The sequence below is a fragment of the Anas platyrhynchos genome, chromosome 7 (assembly GCF_047663525.1).
Source record: "Anas platyrhynchos isolate ZD024472 breed Pekin duck chromosome 7, IASCAAS_PekinDuck_T2T, whole genome shotgun sequence".
In the NCBI taxonomy this organism is placed as follows: Eukaryota; Metazoa; Chordata; class Aves; order Anseriformes; family Anatidae; genus Anas; species Anas platyrhynchos.
The window spans coordinates 10,920,513-10,934,501 of NC_092593.1; the positions used below are offsets into that span (position 1 = coordinate 10,920,513).

At 39.7% G+C, this 13,989-nt stretch overlaps 1 protein-coding gene across 2 annotated transcripts in view; it reads right to left on the reverse strand.

Moving 5' to 3' along the window:
* Positions 1-13,989, reverse strand: part of TMEM163 (transmembrane protein 163) — a 96,609-nt gene that overhangs the window by 79,191 nt on the left and 3,429 nt on the right. The window contains exon 2 of one of the 2 annotated variants that reach the window (XM_027461505.3): positions 12,080-12,199. The exons of the other annotated variant lie outside the window; for it this stretch is intronic. Coding sequence (XP_027317306.3) covers positions 12,080-12,199 — 120 coding nt within the window. The remainder of the gene's footprint in view (positions 1-12,079; positions 12,200-13,989) is intronic. 2 annotated transcript variants of the gene reach the window in all.

A 13,989-nucleotide genomic window follows, 5' to 3' on the forward strand; every position in this document is an offset into this window, starting at 1 on the left:
AGCACACAGCTCCAGCAGATCAGGTGTAATGTTCACCAGTGGTGGTGACAAAGTGCTCAGCAGCCACAAATGCTGGAAGCCACACCAACAACGAGTTACACACTCTGAACACATCAGGCAGCTCTAATAGCAGCGTGATCCCTTCCCAGGTTTGGGGCAAAACCACACACTTCTTCATAAAAACGTTGCTGGGCTGTATGTGTGAGTCACATACATCTGAGCCTAACCTATTCTGTCACTTCAACATAGCTGTCATCAGGTGAGCCACAGCAAACCATGGAAACTGTCCCACAAATCAGCAGGTCCAGGGCTGAGACAAAGTCTCAGACTTCTTTGCCCAGAGCTCAAAATCCAGAATTCAGAGCCTGTTTTCACTACAAAAGACTTACAGTGCACATAAACACGTCAGCTACTATACAGCACAACACTCTGGCTTTTGGCAGAAAATTCATTTACTTTTTCATGTATCAAAACCTGAGGTGTGCAGATGGAGAAGAAGCTTACAGCAGCAAAATGATTTTCCCATGGCTACGAAGAAAGCCTGGATCAGAACAGTCCCTGAAGCAAAACCTTGGCCAAATCCCTGTAAACCCAGCAGTATCTGAGTTAGTGTTAATTCCCCTTTCTTCCTCAGCCTTTAAAAGTACTTGTGAAAGTTTTAGCAGGCTGTCTTAAACAAATATTCTCTCTCCAAGAAATAAAGGATGAAAAGCAAGCCTAACCATTAAAAGAACAAGAAAATGCCAGAAGGATAAATAAGTTTGAAAACACCTCACCTATTGTAAGTTCATCCTATCACTTGCCATATGTTTTAGTGTTGGATGCGTTATCTATTTCAGACTAACATACATGTAAAGCCATGCAAGTCAAATCTATATGCATTTTCTCCAGCTGAAGATCTGCCCCTGTAAATTGTTATAAGAATATTTAGGAGATTTTAAGCCCAAAGATCACATAATATTAAGACCAAATATCCCATTAAATATTACTTGCCACATTATTCCTTAATCCAAGCCTTGTTTTCATCCACCAGATGCTTCTCAGCAGGGAAATGTACATATGCTAACCCAACGAGCATCCCTTGGTGGGAGAATGGCAGGGAAACTCCCTTTGAGCACTGTTCACCTGAGCATTCACCAGAAATCAAAAATCACCAGATCAGGTCATTTTTCTGCCCACATCTCAACAGCAGATTCTTATATTTGTAAAACCACACGCACCAGCAGTAACAAAGGTCTTCACGCAATCTGAGCCCACACAGTAAAAGGGCCATAATGGATTTTACCTCTTTAACTAACAATCTGTAAAAATTAATTTGCTGTCCTATTTCTTCACGTCTAGCAAGAGGATTGTTAAATAATCTTTCTTTTTCCTGTTGCAGTTAATTACGCACAGAAATACCGAGTCATGCTAACTAAAAAGGATGCGCAGTTTATTATCAGTTTCTAATGTGCCACAAAGAAGAACAAGCGAATGGGCCCTTTGGGGTACGATTAGTTCCACACAGTTAGGCATTATAGCCCGATATATGTTAACAGCGGGGTCTGTCAAGTGGGGAGGCAGACAGCAGTCCTGCAGGCTACATCCAGCCCTCAGTCACTCGCTTACAGAACAAGCCGAGACCGATGCCTTTGGTCTGCCTTCCTGTATCCCCAGCAGCGTGCACTTACGCACACACAAATTGATCAGCATCAAACCCTGCCAGTCTGGGCTGCCTGTGCTGCTCAGCAGTTTGCTCATGACTCCTCAGCCAAGCAGGTAGGAAGCGATCTTCTACCCCTGCACTCATTAGCCATGGAGTTAGGAACCACCACTTTTACCACCAAAATCATTAGCAGTTTTGCCAGTGGCTTCCCTAGCACTAGCCAGGCCTGATGCTGGTTACTCAGCTCTGCCCGATGTTTTCCATGGATCAGTTAGAAACACTTTTCTGTGATTAACTCCATTTACACTACATGCGAATTTTACTGTGCCCAGCACCAACCTACTATTAAATATCCAAAGCCATTCATTGCTTTGAGAAAAGTATTCTTACCATGGCAGGATCACACATCATTCTTTCAGTCACAGTAAAATAGGCAGTTTCCACAAAATCCTACTTCTGAGTAACTCCTTTCTAATTTGGACTTCAGTATTTCCATTCCATCTCAACCAAAGCTGTCTATCAGCCTACCAGAACAGGAACTCAAGGAACTACTTTTATTTTGCCCAGCTACAGATCCTAGCTGACACTGCAGGCTGCATTTGCATCCTATTAAATCTCCCACTGAATGACAATAGATCTTTTCTCTAAAATTTGAGAGTATTTCTTTTCAGAGCCTGGGGGAATACTGCTATCTTTTGGTCACTGATACATTTCTTTAAAAAATGGGATCCGAGGACAATGTGATTAAAGGTTCATTTCCTTCACCTTGACATATTGAAAAGACACATCATACGTAACAGTTCCCTGATGCATAATCTTTAACGGCAGGAGATACAGAGACTTCAGACCTGATGAGAAAACTTCATTTAGGATTCAGCTGAGGATCCAGTCCTGCAGTAGGTCTTACTCACGTTCTAAGCATTGCACCTAGCTTGAAAATGGCCCAGAGATCTCTCCAGAAAGGCAGAGTTTGTGGTGCAGGTACCAAAAGCCCCTTATTTTGCATCAGTTCCTGGAAGGCACTGTGCCTCTTGCCTAACTATTTTTATGTTACTTGTCAGACTATCCCCCTGCCTCTGCAGTTTTTATGTCTAGCAAAATACCAGCTGGTTATTTCTGGTCACTTCTTTGACTTAGCACTGACTAATCAGCTTCTTCTCACTCTGAAGTTGAGCTTTTCTTTCCCTTTTTCTGCACGTGCAGAGAAAACGAGACAGTAACAGGTCATACAAGAAAGTCAGAAGAGATACACAGGAGCTCTTTATGCTTTTTTTTTTTTTTTTTTTCCCCAGAGAAGGCTAATTTGCAAATGAAGGTTAGCGTTTTAATAAAAGTTAACTTGTCTTGCCTTATCTCCAGACATTAGGCTTCAATCTTTACCAAAGATTTAAGATAATCCTTATTTGAACAAAACTAATTTGACCCAGTAATACTGCCCTTTTAATGCAAAGCATCAAAGTCTTCCCAGCTTTCAGCCTGAGCTAATTGACCAACTGACACTGCAGTTGCTTGAGAGGCTATCAAAATCTGGGAATGTAAAACAGAGATCGGAACTGTAGACCCTTACCCTCAAAGCACCATCACCTCAATGGGAAGAAAAAATAAAATAAAAAAAGTATTTTTGCCTATTTTTATTTTAGACTACTGTTTGTGTAACATTTTCTACTAGGACTGATAGTAGTTGTACCAAAAGACATGCAGATTGTTTGCTACATGCCAGAAATGCATCCACCACTACACTGAAATAGCCCAGCAGTTTAACAGAGCATAGTGAGGATCAATCAGAGTTTATGACATACAGTGATCTTTTAAAAAAAAAATAATAATAAATACTAGATTAATTTATACAACTGTATTTCAAACAAGATTAGTATTGCTTTTCCTTAAAAAGTGTCATAGCAGGTAAAAAACAGGAGTACCTAGGACATTAGTTTTACAGTCTTGCTGGTATTTTCAGAAACAAACGCATCCTGAGGTTAAAGCTGGGTAATTAACCCCAGAAGGGGCACGCCACCCTTTGCTGTAAGTAGATTTCTCCTCCACCACCACCCAGCCCACCCGAGGCACCCACTTCCCCTGGTGCTGGCACTGGGAGCACGTTTGTCAGCCAGCCCGCAGGGTTTCTGCCGGGACGTGGTAAACAGAGCTGCTGGGATTGATGCTGTGTTGTAAAGCAGCAGACATTATTTATGTGATTATTCCACTGGTAATAAGCTCCTCCTATGGTGCAGCCATACCAAAACGAGATGAGTCATCTGGAAATGAAAATCTGTCCTGAAAAGTATTAAAATCTAACAGGCTCCAGACCTCAAAAGGACCTCAAACACTCCTAGCGAAAAACCCCAGCAAGTGGGTGCCAAAAAGTAAACACCACGCGCTACCAACCTCCCCACAAATCAAACCAGTTGTTATTTAAAAGTTCAAATCCGGTACAAGTTTTACATTTTGCTGTCTACCAAGTTAAAATATCTCATCTTTAAAAATTTCTGGCAGAAGTAAAGAAAACCTAAAGAAAAGAAAGCCATTACTCATCCCTTTCCCTGCTGCCCAAGTAGTTTGTCATACCTCAGTAGTGACTTAGGACCTCACAAACATCAAACAATGAAGTGACAATGCACAATGAATATTAAACGCCTGTTTTCTTTCATTACTCTTGATTTTCAGTTCCAGATACAAAGAGTTACAAGCTCATCGTTGACAATAAGCAAAGAAGCAGGTTTTAATTGAGGGGAGCAGAGAAGAATCCTCATGCTTTATGAAAAGCAAGCTCTGCTGGTACATCAGGCGTTCATAAAGCAGCCTGCTAACACATTTGTGCCCCTGTGCAATGGCTAAGTGTGTGATAAGCAAGTTATTGCTGTGGGGAACTGATACTACATCAATTGATTGAAAATACGTTTGACTTTTAAGACTGCAGTCATGTTTCTTCAAGGGCAGGTATATAATCACTTGTCTACGTGATGTGCCAAAAAAAGCCAGAGCAGCAATTCAGACTTGTACTAGAGAATCATTTAAACTAAATTTTATCCAAAAAAAAAAAGTCAGGGGGTTTTATGTACAATGGTTAATACTGATCACATGCAATAAACCTAATATCCATTCTTTTTCTAAATATTTTGTCTACTTTCAGGCAAAACACACGTTTTTCTTCTGCTGCAGGCTAGGGATGGCTGTAGGGCACATCATCCCCACACCCATCAGCCTTCACCACCTGGTGGGCCTACAACCCACCCCATTAAATACTCAGTTCATCTCTTCCCAAACACAAAAGAGTCTGCATCTACACCTATCTCTAATGGCACAGAGTAATTCTCTGAGGGCTATGAGCAGGATGCCCAACAGCAGCCCAATTACTTACCACCCCCTTGTTGTTTACCTTACTCACCTGCACACTGTACCTTGCCACCCAGCTGCACTCTCCTAATTGGAAACTCTGAACCACCAAACACAAGGCTGCCTGTAGTGGAAACCCAGCAGAACTCCGACAGCAGAACTCAGGGCTGAATTGCAAGTGCCTAAAATCTCATGATGTAATACGAAAATATATTCATGATATTATGTAAAAATACAGAATCACTGAATGGTTTGGGTTGGAAGGGGCCTTAAAGCCCATCCAGTTCCAACCCCCTGCCACAGGCAGGGACACCTCCCACCAAGCCAGGTTGCTCCAAGCCCATCCAGCCTGGCCTTGAGCACCTCCAGGGATGGGGCAGCCACAGCTTCTCTGGGCAACCTGGTCCAGGGCCTCACAACCATCACAGTAAAGAATCTCTTCCAAATATCTAACCTAAATCCACCTTTTTTCAGTTTAAAACCATGATTCCTTGTCCTATGACTACACTCCCTGACAGAGTCCCTCTCCTGCTTTCCCACAGTCCCCCTTTAGGTACTAGAAGAGAATATTATATAGGCAATATAAAGGAATAATATATATTAGAATAAGTATATTATATATAAAGGTATTTTGTATGGTATAAGATTTATATTATATAATAGATGTTAAAAACGATTATAGTTCTTCAGGACTAGGTATTGCCTAGACTTATTTCAGAGTCTTGCACAACAAAGCTCTGAATCTCAGCAAGGAAAAATAAAAGGAACAGAATTGTGATTATGATTTTTACACCACATACCTTAGATCTAACATACCTGAGGATTCCTATTCTATATGAAATGATGTTATAGTGCTGGCTTTCCCTCAATATTACCACCAGATTTTAATTTCAAAATTCCTTGGGATCACCTTCTCTCATCAGGAAGGAATCAGCATATAGATAAAGGAATGATTAAGCTTCAGTTTTCTAATGCAAAAATACAACAGGCTCTTATATTGTAAAGGTTAGCATTTAAAAATGAATTCAGGTGTTTTAACAAACTTTCACCACAGCAATAATTTTTTACTTTTCTTTACTGCTTAAGTATATAGATACAGATCATCTACTGCCTCTATGCTACTCTAGATTTCACAGACTTCTGTCATCATTTTGCCCATCAGCTCAGCAGAAGATTTCATGACGTGTGAAGCACTGCAGATTTCAGACCCATACTTCTGTTCAGCAGTCATCAGTCTTGAACTTGACATCCATATGCTATTTTCTCCTACCAAGAAAGTCACTTAGAGTTTTGTATGCCTAAAAAAAGACAGGCCCTTACTGGCTTCTCATTTCATTTTCAGTGAATGAAAATTGTATTTTGCTGTTACTAAGTACAGACTGACCTATACAAGACTCTCTTCTGCCAGTGCTGCACAGGCAATTCGGTTTTTGTCCTTTAGATATTACATATCATATGATATAAGGCCAAGCTCTGTTTTCAACTGTAGTAATACAGCTATAAGGAGCACAATAGGGCTGCACAAATGTCACCAATATCAGAACTCTACCTTGGGAATTTAAATTCTATATTTCATTAACGCTTCTGTGAGACTACAACCATGAAGCAGCTGCCTTTTTGTAAATGATGTAATTAAATGCCCTGAGAAGTATGCAAAATGAGGGATCTGCATACTATCACACAGAGGTTCTATTTTGTACTTAGCCTTGACTTCATTTTAAGTTTCTGCATGGCATTGTGACATAAAATGTAACTTTCTCAATAGACACAACAAATGTTCTGCTGAAAAAAAAAAAAAAAAATTCAGATTTTTAGGACTGAGAAATGCAATGCTTTATAGCTCCCAGAAGAGAAAACACAAAGACCAAGACTTGCCATGTGGTCAGTGATCCTGGAGAATTCTGTTTAGGTGCCCAGCTGAGACGCTCTTAAACCAACCTGAGTTCTGAATGCCCAGCATTTTTCTGAAATTCAATGACCTTTAAAGACCGTTGGATTGGATAACCAAAGTAAAGAGGCTCAGAATCATGAGCCTTCAGCTACATTCATTATTAGTATTATTATTCACAGCTGCGTCCAGGGCATACTAAGTATTGTGCAAACAAGGCAAAGTCTGCATATATTTAATTTTTCTAGCAACGATAGGAATGGATCACTGGGAAAATCAGATTTTCATTACTAAATGAATACAGTCATTCCCCAACTTAGTTGTATGTGTAGCATGTCTGAGATGAGGAGTGACAGATGACATCAATATATCCACATCCAAGCATCCAGAGGACAATGTCTTCACTTGCCCAGTGTTTGTCCATGTAACTCCATTTGAACTGCACTGGAGTACCATAATAGGGGAGAAGAATCAGCAACCATGTCCTACAGCTAGCCAAAATGAGATTTTCTGGCTCAGTTTAGTCATTTGAATGAGGAAAGTGAACCCGGATCCAGACTTTCTAAGGTTTGTTGGCATTTCAATGTCTGCGGAGTCTAAGCTAGCATGAACCTCCTGTCTGAAAGCAAGCTCTATCCTAAAACTTCATTTTCCCTGCATTTCAAACAAAATGCCTCTCCAATCCCAGTATGTGAAAGTTTGCTTTAATAAACAATTTGTCAGGAATTCGTGTTTAAACACAAACGATTTTGCATACAAAATCAGAACATCAGTTTCTCTGCATTTTCTTGCAATGTCTGATCCTTGGACCAATAGTTAATTCTATAAAATACTTCCACTTACAGAACTATAGCTACCAAGTTTGCAACTGTAACACTGGACAGATTAATAGAATTCACCTTCTCAAAATAACAGTGCATATTTATTACACCAGCCTAAACAGTTACCAGGGTGAAACTTCAGATCATACACATATCACTTGCACTAAAGTCTTCAGTGATTTCTACAAAGCTCAGCCCTCAAGTATGTCTACAGTGGTCTAAAACAAGCAACTGTGGTCCATCAAGCAACTGGGATGGATTCCACAACCTGCCTGCTATTTCCCCAGCATTTTGCAAATAGCCCAGCGTCAACTTTTCCCGTCGTGCATTAACATGCAGAGCCTATTCAGGCATGCTCTGACCTCACTGGGACTCAAGTCCCACCTTGACCACTGCCCTTTACGAAGCTGACATACAATCTAAATTAATCTCTGGCTACAAAGGGAGCTTGCAGTGCAGAATTTGGTCTACACGTTGTTTTGACATATCGATATGACCACTCCATTTGTTACGAAACAATTTTAGCTAATTAGATCAAAAAGATGAATGAACAGAACGCGTTCTGTGAATCACAAGTCTAAACGGGACAAGAAATACCAGGCAGAATGAGAGTTTGGTTTCTGCTTTGGTAATATGATCAGAGATTAGCTCATTGGGCAGAAAATAAACTCTAACAGCAAAAGACGTATTTGTATTTTTTTTCAAAATTAGGTTTTAGTCACATAAACGTCAAGAAACTAAGAACAATGGGTTGCAAAACACAAAAGTTCCATTCCACCTGTAATAATCCCTCATCCTCTCTTATGACACTGAAACGAGGCTCAAGATGAACCTACAACACTGCAGCTACAGGAAGGAGAAATTATAGTTGTTATTACAAAGTGATTTAGATCACACCATTATACTACACATACATACATTATAAAAATGTTTTACTACGCTATGATTCTTTTCTTGTATTATTGTGAAGCAAAAAGAAATAATTATGTTAAGGTGATTATTCCAGTACTTACTTGGGGTGCTGAGCAGCAACTTAATGCTGATTTTAGTAACTTTCACCATGCCCAGTCTCAGTTTACGGCTGTTTTTATAAAAATGAAAATACACTCTTGATGAGAACTCTACAAGCATGCATATTTCAGGCAATATAGAAAGCAAAAGGGAAATGAACTTATCTGTCAGGCATTGCTTAGTATCTGATCATAAACATGTTGCACAAAACCCACAAATGTCAGAATACACAGAGCTGATCCTAAGCAAGCCTAACTTACAGCCGCTGAAGACAGCACCAGAGGGCTCTGCTAACATCAAGGATTTTACAAAGTGAAGTCTGTAAAGACTTTATAGAAGCCTTGTGCAACCTTGTGCTGGCAAGCAATGTCTTCAACAGCACCCAGAGCTAGGGAGACCACGACAATTACCGCACGGTGCTTCTGCAGACAGGAAGCGGTATTTACAGACAGCAGCTCAAGCTGCCGAAAGGTCTCTTAAGAGCACAGAGATTCTGCAGTAAAATTAAGTATATTAAATACCTGACAGTAAAAAAGAATAGATCTTTCCAGAAATTTTGACCATATGTACTTTTAATAATAAGTCACACTTTTAATAATAAGTTAATAAGTCACACAGAGTTCAGTGGAGCTCTAGCCTCAAGTGCCACGGATCATTACTGAAATAAGGAACTTCTTTATGTATTCAGATCAACTCAAGATTTATCAGTCTCTTTCAATATTACCAAGCAAAAGATCAGGGTTCAGCTGGGGCACTGTAATCCCACTGGAAGGAAACGTCTCACACCAATGTAAAGCAGCTATTCCAACACACTTTAATGCAAAAATAGCTTGGGAAGCAACTTTGGTCTTTGAAAGGCTGGACATAATCAAGATGCAGCACACAAGTGACAGGAAAGGTCATAAAAAAAGGGAAGGAAGTCTAGTTACAAATCCTTGGTTGGACAAGGAGGCTTGGGAACCACCTCCCCACTCTGCACACAGTCCGTGCAACAAGTATCACTTTCCTTAGCATTTTTCCTGTCCTCCAGGTGCCCCATTTCTTCAGCTGCAGTTACCAAGCAATGCCAATTCCCTGGCCCAGTATCTTCACCATATCAATTGCAGCTGCAAAGCAGCATTGTAAGATACATTCAGAAGAAAGGATTTTATGGCCTGTAAGAGTATAAACCAGAAATTTGCATAAAGACCGTATGAGGAAATCAGAAAGAGTAGTGAGAGTGCGTCAGTGTAGCCTGACAATTACAGCAGGTTCCCATTTCTCACTGCACATCACGGCTATGTTGCTAACACCTTACCATTACAGACAAGACGTAAAAAGGAAGCAGGATACTTTAAATAGCAGGTGTTTGCAAAGAATTGGCAGTGTCAGACACCCCAGGGTGACAACCAGTCATTTATATAAAACAGGCAGCAAACTCTGGGAACCTGACATGTCTCCCAGATCACGGAGTGGCTAGAAAAACCTGCTAAAAGGACAGCAAAAGAGATGTGAGACAATAAACTGAACACAACTGCAAAATTGCATGGGGGAGCAAAATGATTCTAGAACCACTGCATTTTCCTCAAAGATTAAAAAGTTTTAATACTAAGCATACCAAACACCCTGACAATAGTTCAGTGGCACATAAGTTAACTGTCAATTGTTTATTAAGAGATCCCCTACAAATTGAATATGTATGTGTGCTGCTTCCTCTTTTGTTCTTCATAAATTTAACCCCTTCAGGCCATGAGGAAAGATTGCATAAACATAGCTGATTGCAGTCCTTCAATGACCATTCCACCTGAGTCACAATATACATGCAGGCAGGGACTACTCAATCTGCCTTTATTTGTTGTTAGGATTTCTAAACACTACCAGAATGACACAAATAAGGAAAATAAAGAGGGGAAAAAAAATAAATAAAGATAGCAGATAACCTAACTAAATTACAAAATGTTAAGAGACCTTTTTAAAAGAAATAGAGTGGTTTAACTGCTCTTTTTGTGCTTATATCTTGCAAATCTGACCTAAGTTTAAAATAAAATAAAGCTATTTCTCAATATTTCCTAAAATTATATTGTTAATATGAAAGGAATTAAATATATTCTAAAACACAGTTTTATGTTGCTGCAGTACAAAAGACAGACTATTGCATTTTCATGAAGCAGAACAAAATGGAAACTCTGGTGCCCTGCTTTCTTGTTAATGCTCAAATTCTTTAGTGTTAGACTCTGCTTTTAAGTGTTCCTGCTCTTTTCTCTGCTTTTTGAATCAAGCTGTTGTACCTATGTTTCCATAAAAACCGCTCCAAGTAATGTATTTTGGGTTTCAGAGACCATTTGGTCAGATTCTAATAATCTCTCCTGGGAGCTGACACCAACTTCCAGCAGCAGGTCGAACACTGCAGATTAGAATAATAAAACACATGCTGCTGCAGCTTCCAAAAAAAATGCAAGTGTCTTTTTCAAGCTGAAGAATGATGGTTTGAGACATCAAACCATCATTTTGATGCCTTGTCTCTTAGACAGAGCTTTCCTTTTGCTTATACAAACATACACATGTAATAATTCTTGTTTTTTCCTCTTTTAAACAAAGAATGTGCCATTGCAAAGATTTTGATCCAGACTCCACGTTTCTTTTGGTTCTTATGGGAATGTAGTATTCCTCAGCTGACTAAGTTTGAATGCTAGTGGTTTAAAATTTTGCATTGAACTGAAATATATCTTTATCTACACAATGCAGCATTTTTTCCTGTTTTGAAATAAAATAAATATATTTCACTTTTCCAAATAAAGGGGTTTTTGTTTGTTTGTTTTTCAAAATTTTGTGTAAAGGTAAAATAGACAAATGTCTTGAAACTTAGGGAAAAACACTGGCTTAAAAACAGGCTGGTATTTCTCTTTCACATGAACAAGTTGTTAGGTTATCTGCTAGTGTAAGAAAAATTATATATTTCCCCCTTATAATTCACTGCCGTTTATTATGGTGTTCCAACCATGAATCCCAGGTGGATTAAGGCTTATCATATTTGACCCCTTTGGTTAAAGGCAATCCACTCCATAATGATTTTTTTTTACACTGTTCTGTAAAATGAACAGTTCCACATACATAAATGCTAACAGGAATGAACATCTCCTGTTTCTTTCTCTGACCTTCAACAACCCTATTCTCTGCAGAAAAAAAAAAAACAACAGTTTTACTAATTTATAAGCACCATGCAGACACAGGCAGTCTAGAGAGAAACCTTTTTAGCAGTTGCAAAGAAAAAACATGAGAAAGCTTCCATACAGATTCTGAAAAATTCTGGGAATCAAACAGAATAAAGGAGAAAAAAAAAAAAAAGGAAGGAAAAAAAAAAAAGAAAGAGGTGTGAAGATTTAAAATATTCCCAATACTCACTGAAAGCAGCCACTGCAAGAGCCAGTGTGACAATAATGGAGACCCAGGAAACCCACAATGCCTTCTTTCTGTAGCTTTGAGCTTCATGAGGTTTTAGCCTTGTACTGCTTTCTAGTAAACCTGATAAGCAATAAGCAAAGAGGGTATGAACAATACAATGCTCTTTTTAAAAACACAGCTGTGTTAGTTCAGACCTAGTTCGCATATTTACATTCTACATTACATATCGAATCAATACAGAATCAAATCCTCCTCACATTAGCACAGTTAGGTGAATAAAGCCATCAGAAATGTATGAGTAAGCAAGCACAACACACACAAGCTGGTTTGATTCCACACGGAAGGTAAGGCCCACACCTCAGCCACTTGTAAGAGCACTGCAGTTGTGTGGCAGTTAACAGAAATTCACATCACTTGTGTTTTCCACCTGTACATCTACACAAGAGCGAGCCCCATCCTACACTCACTGAGATCAAAAATCATTTCTGCAGTTCAGGATCCTGCACGTAATTAACATAGGAGAAAAACTTGTGTCCGCCAGCCTCTGAGAAATAACCTACCGATGCACGGGAACACACTGCACATGTTGAGCATCAAAGTAGAAGCAGGCACACTTTAGAATCAAAGCTAGCACAGTTGAAAAGAACTCTTGAAGCATAATGTCCTCCCCCAAAGGTAAGAATACATCCCCATCTAGAAGCTGCACCAGGAACTGTCTGAAGAACAATTCGGGCCTTACTCTAATCAGCACAAAAGTCTTCTAACAAAAGGGAACAGGACTGCTTCCTCTCTTCTTTGATGCTTTCAATTTGTGGGAATCTTTTGTCCACTCATCTTAAATTGCAGAAAAGAACCCAAGTTAAAAATAAAGTACATTTTTTGGTTTTCGTTCTCTCAGTCTGAGTCTTAAGGCACTTTTCTGATGCGTTCATAATTAAACATATTTGCCATTTGTTTATCCCATCCAGATTCTTTTCTGCATATGATATTCATCTAATTTGAAACATGCAAATACATTTTTTTTCACCAGCAAGTTCCAGCTCAAATCTGCTGGTGACAGAAGGCCTGATGACTTTTAACTTTCTTAATGAATTACTCCAGAAATTGTGGGTGGTCCTTCTCAGGTGATGATCCCTTTTCAGAGGGACTTGCCTGCCCACAATGTGCAGAAGTAGGGCGCCGTGTGTAGAAATGTCATTGAAATGTGTGTAGAAATAGCACGGTCTTTCAGTCCAATGTCTTAGGCAAAGGGTAGGGAAGAGGAGTGCTGGCAGACAAAGCAGCAGATTAAAATCTAACAGCTGAAGCTGTCACTGTCCTCGCCTCCCCCAGTTTTATCTCCAACCTTTCTGATGGCTACTGCAACCCTGGAGGTAGGGACACCTGATCTGGTTATGAGCGTACTCCTGAGCCCACACCATGCTTAGCCCAGTTTATTAATGCTAGCAGATATTAATTTCAGCTGGCTGTAATGCGCTGGCTCAACACTGCAGTGGTTTCAGAATCAACGCAGAAGTGAATCAGACATCTCTGCCTCAGGGGCAGCAATGTGTCAGCAGCAGGGTAGGCATCCAGGGCTGGTAGCAATTTGAGCCACCAGATTTTATTCTGCCACTTCCAGCCTGTCAGAACTCTAATCCCAGAATAGTTGGTGGAATTCACCCTCTCTTGGAAAAATGCCTTACGCTTTTTCACGTCAATTACTCTGCCTGGAAAGCAGAGAGAGTTTCTCTATTAGAGAGTTCAGAAAGACACAGGGAGAATTTAAATTAATGCTGTGTTTTCAGACAACTTCAAATATTTCCTCCCTTCTAGGCTACACTCTTCATGAATGAAAAAGAATTTGCAAACTTGCGCACAAGAGAATTACTAGGCCCAACAGAAAACAATGTCTGTGTCTTACTATGCAA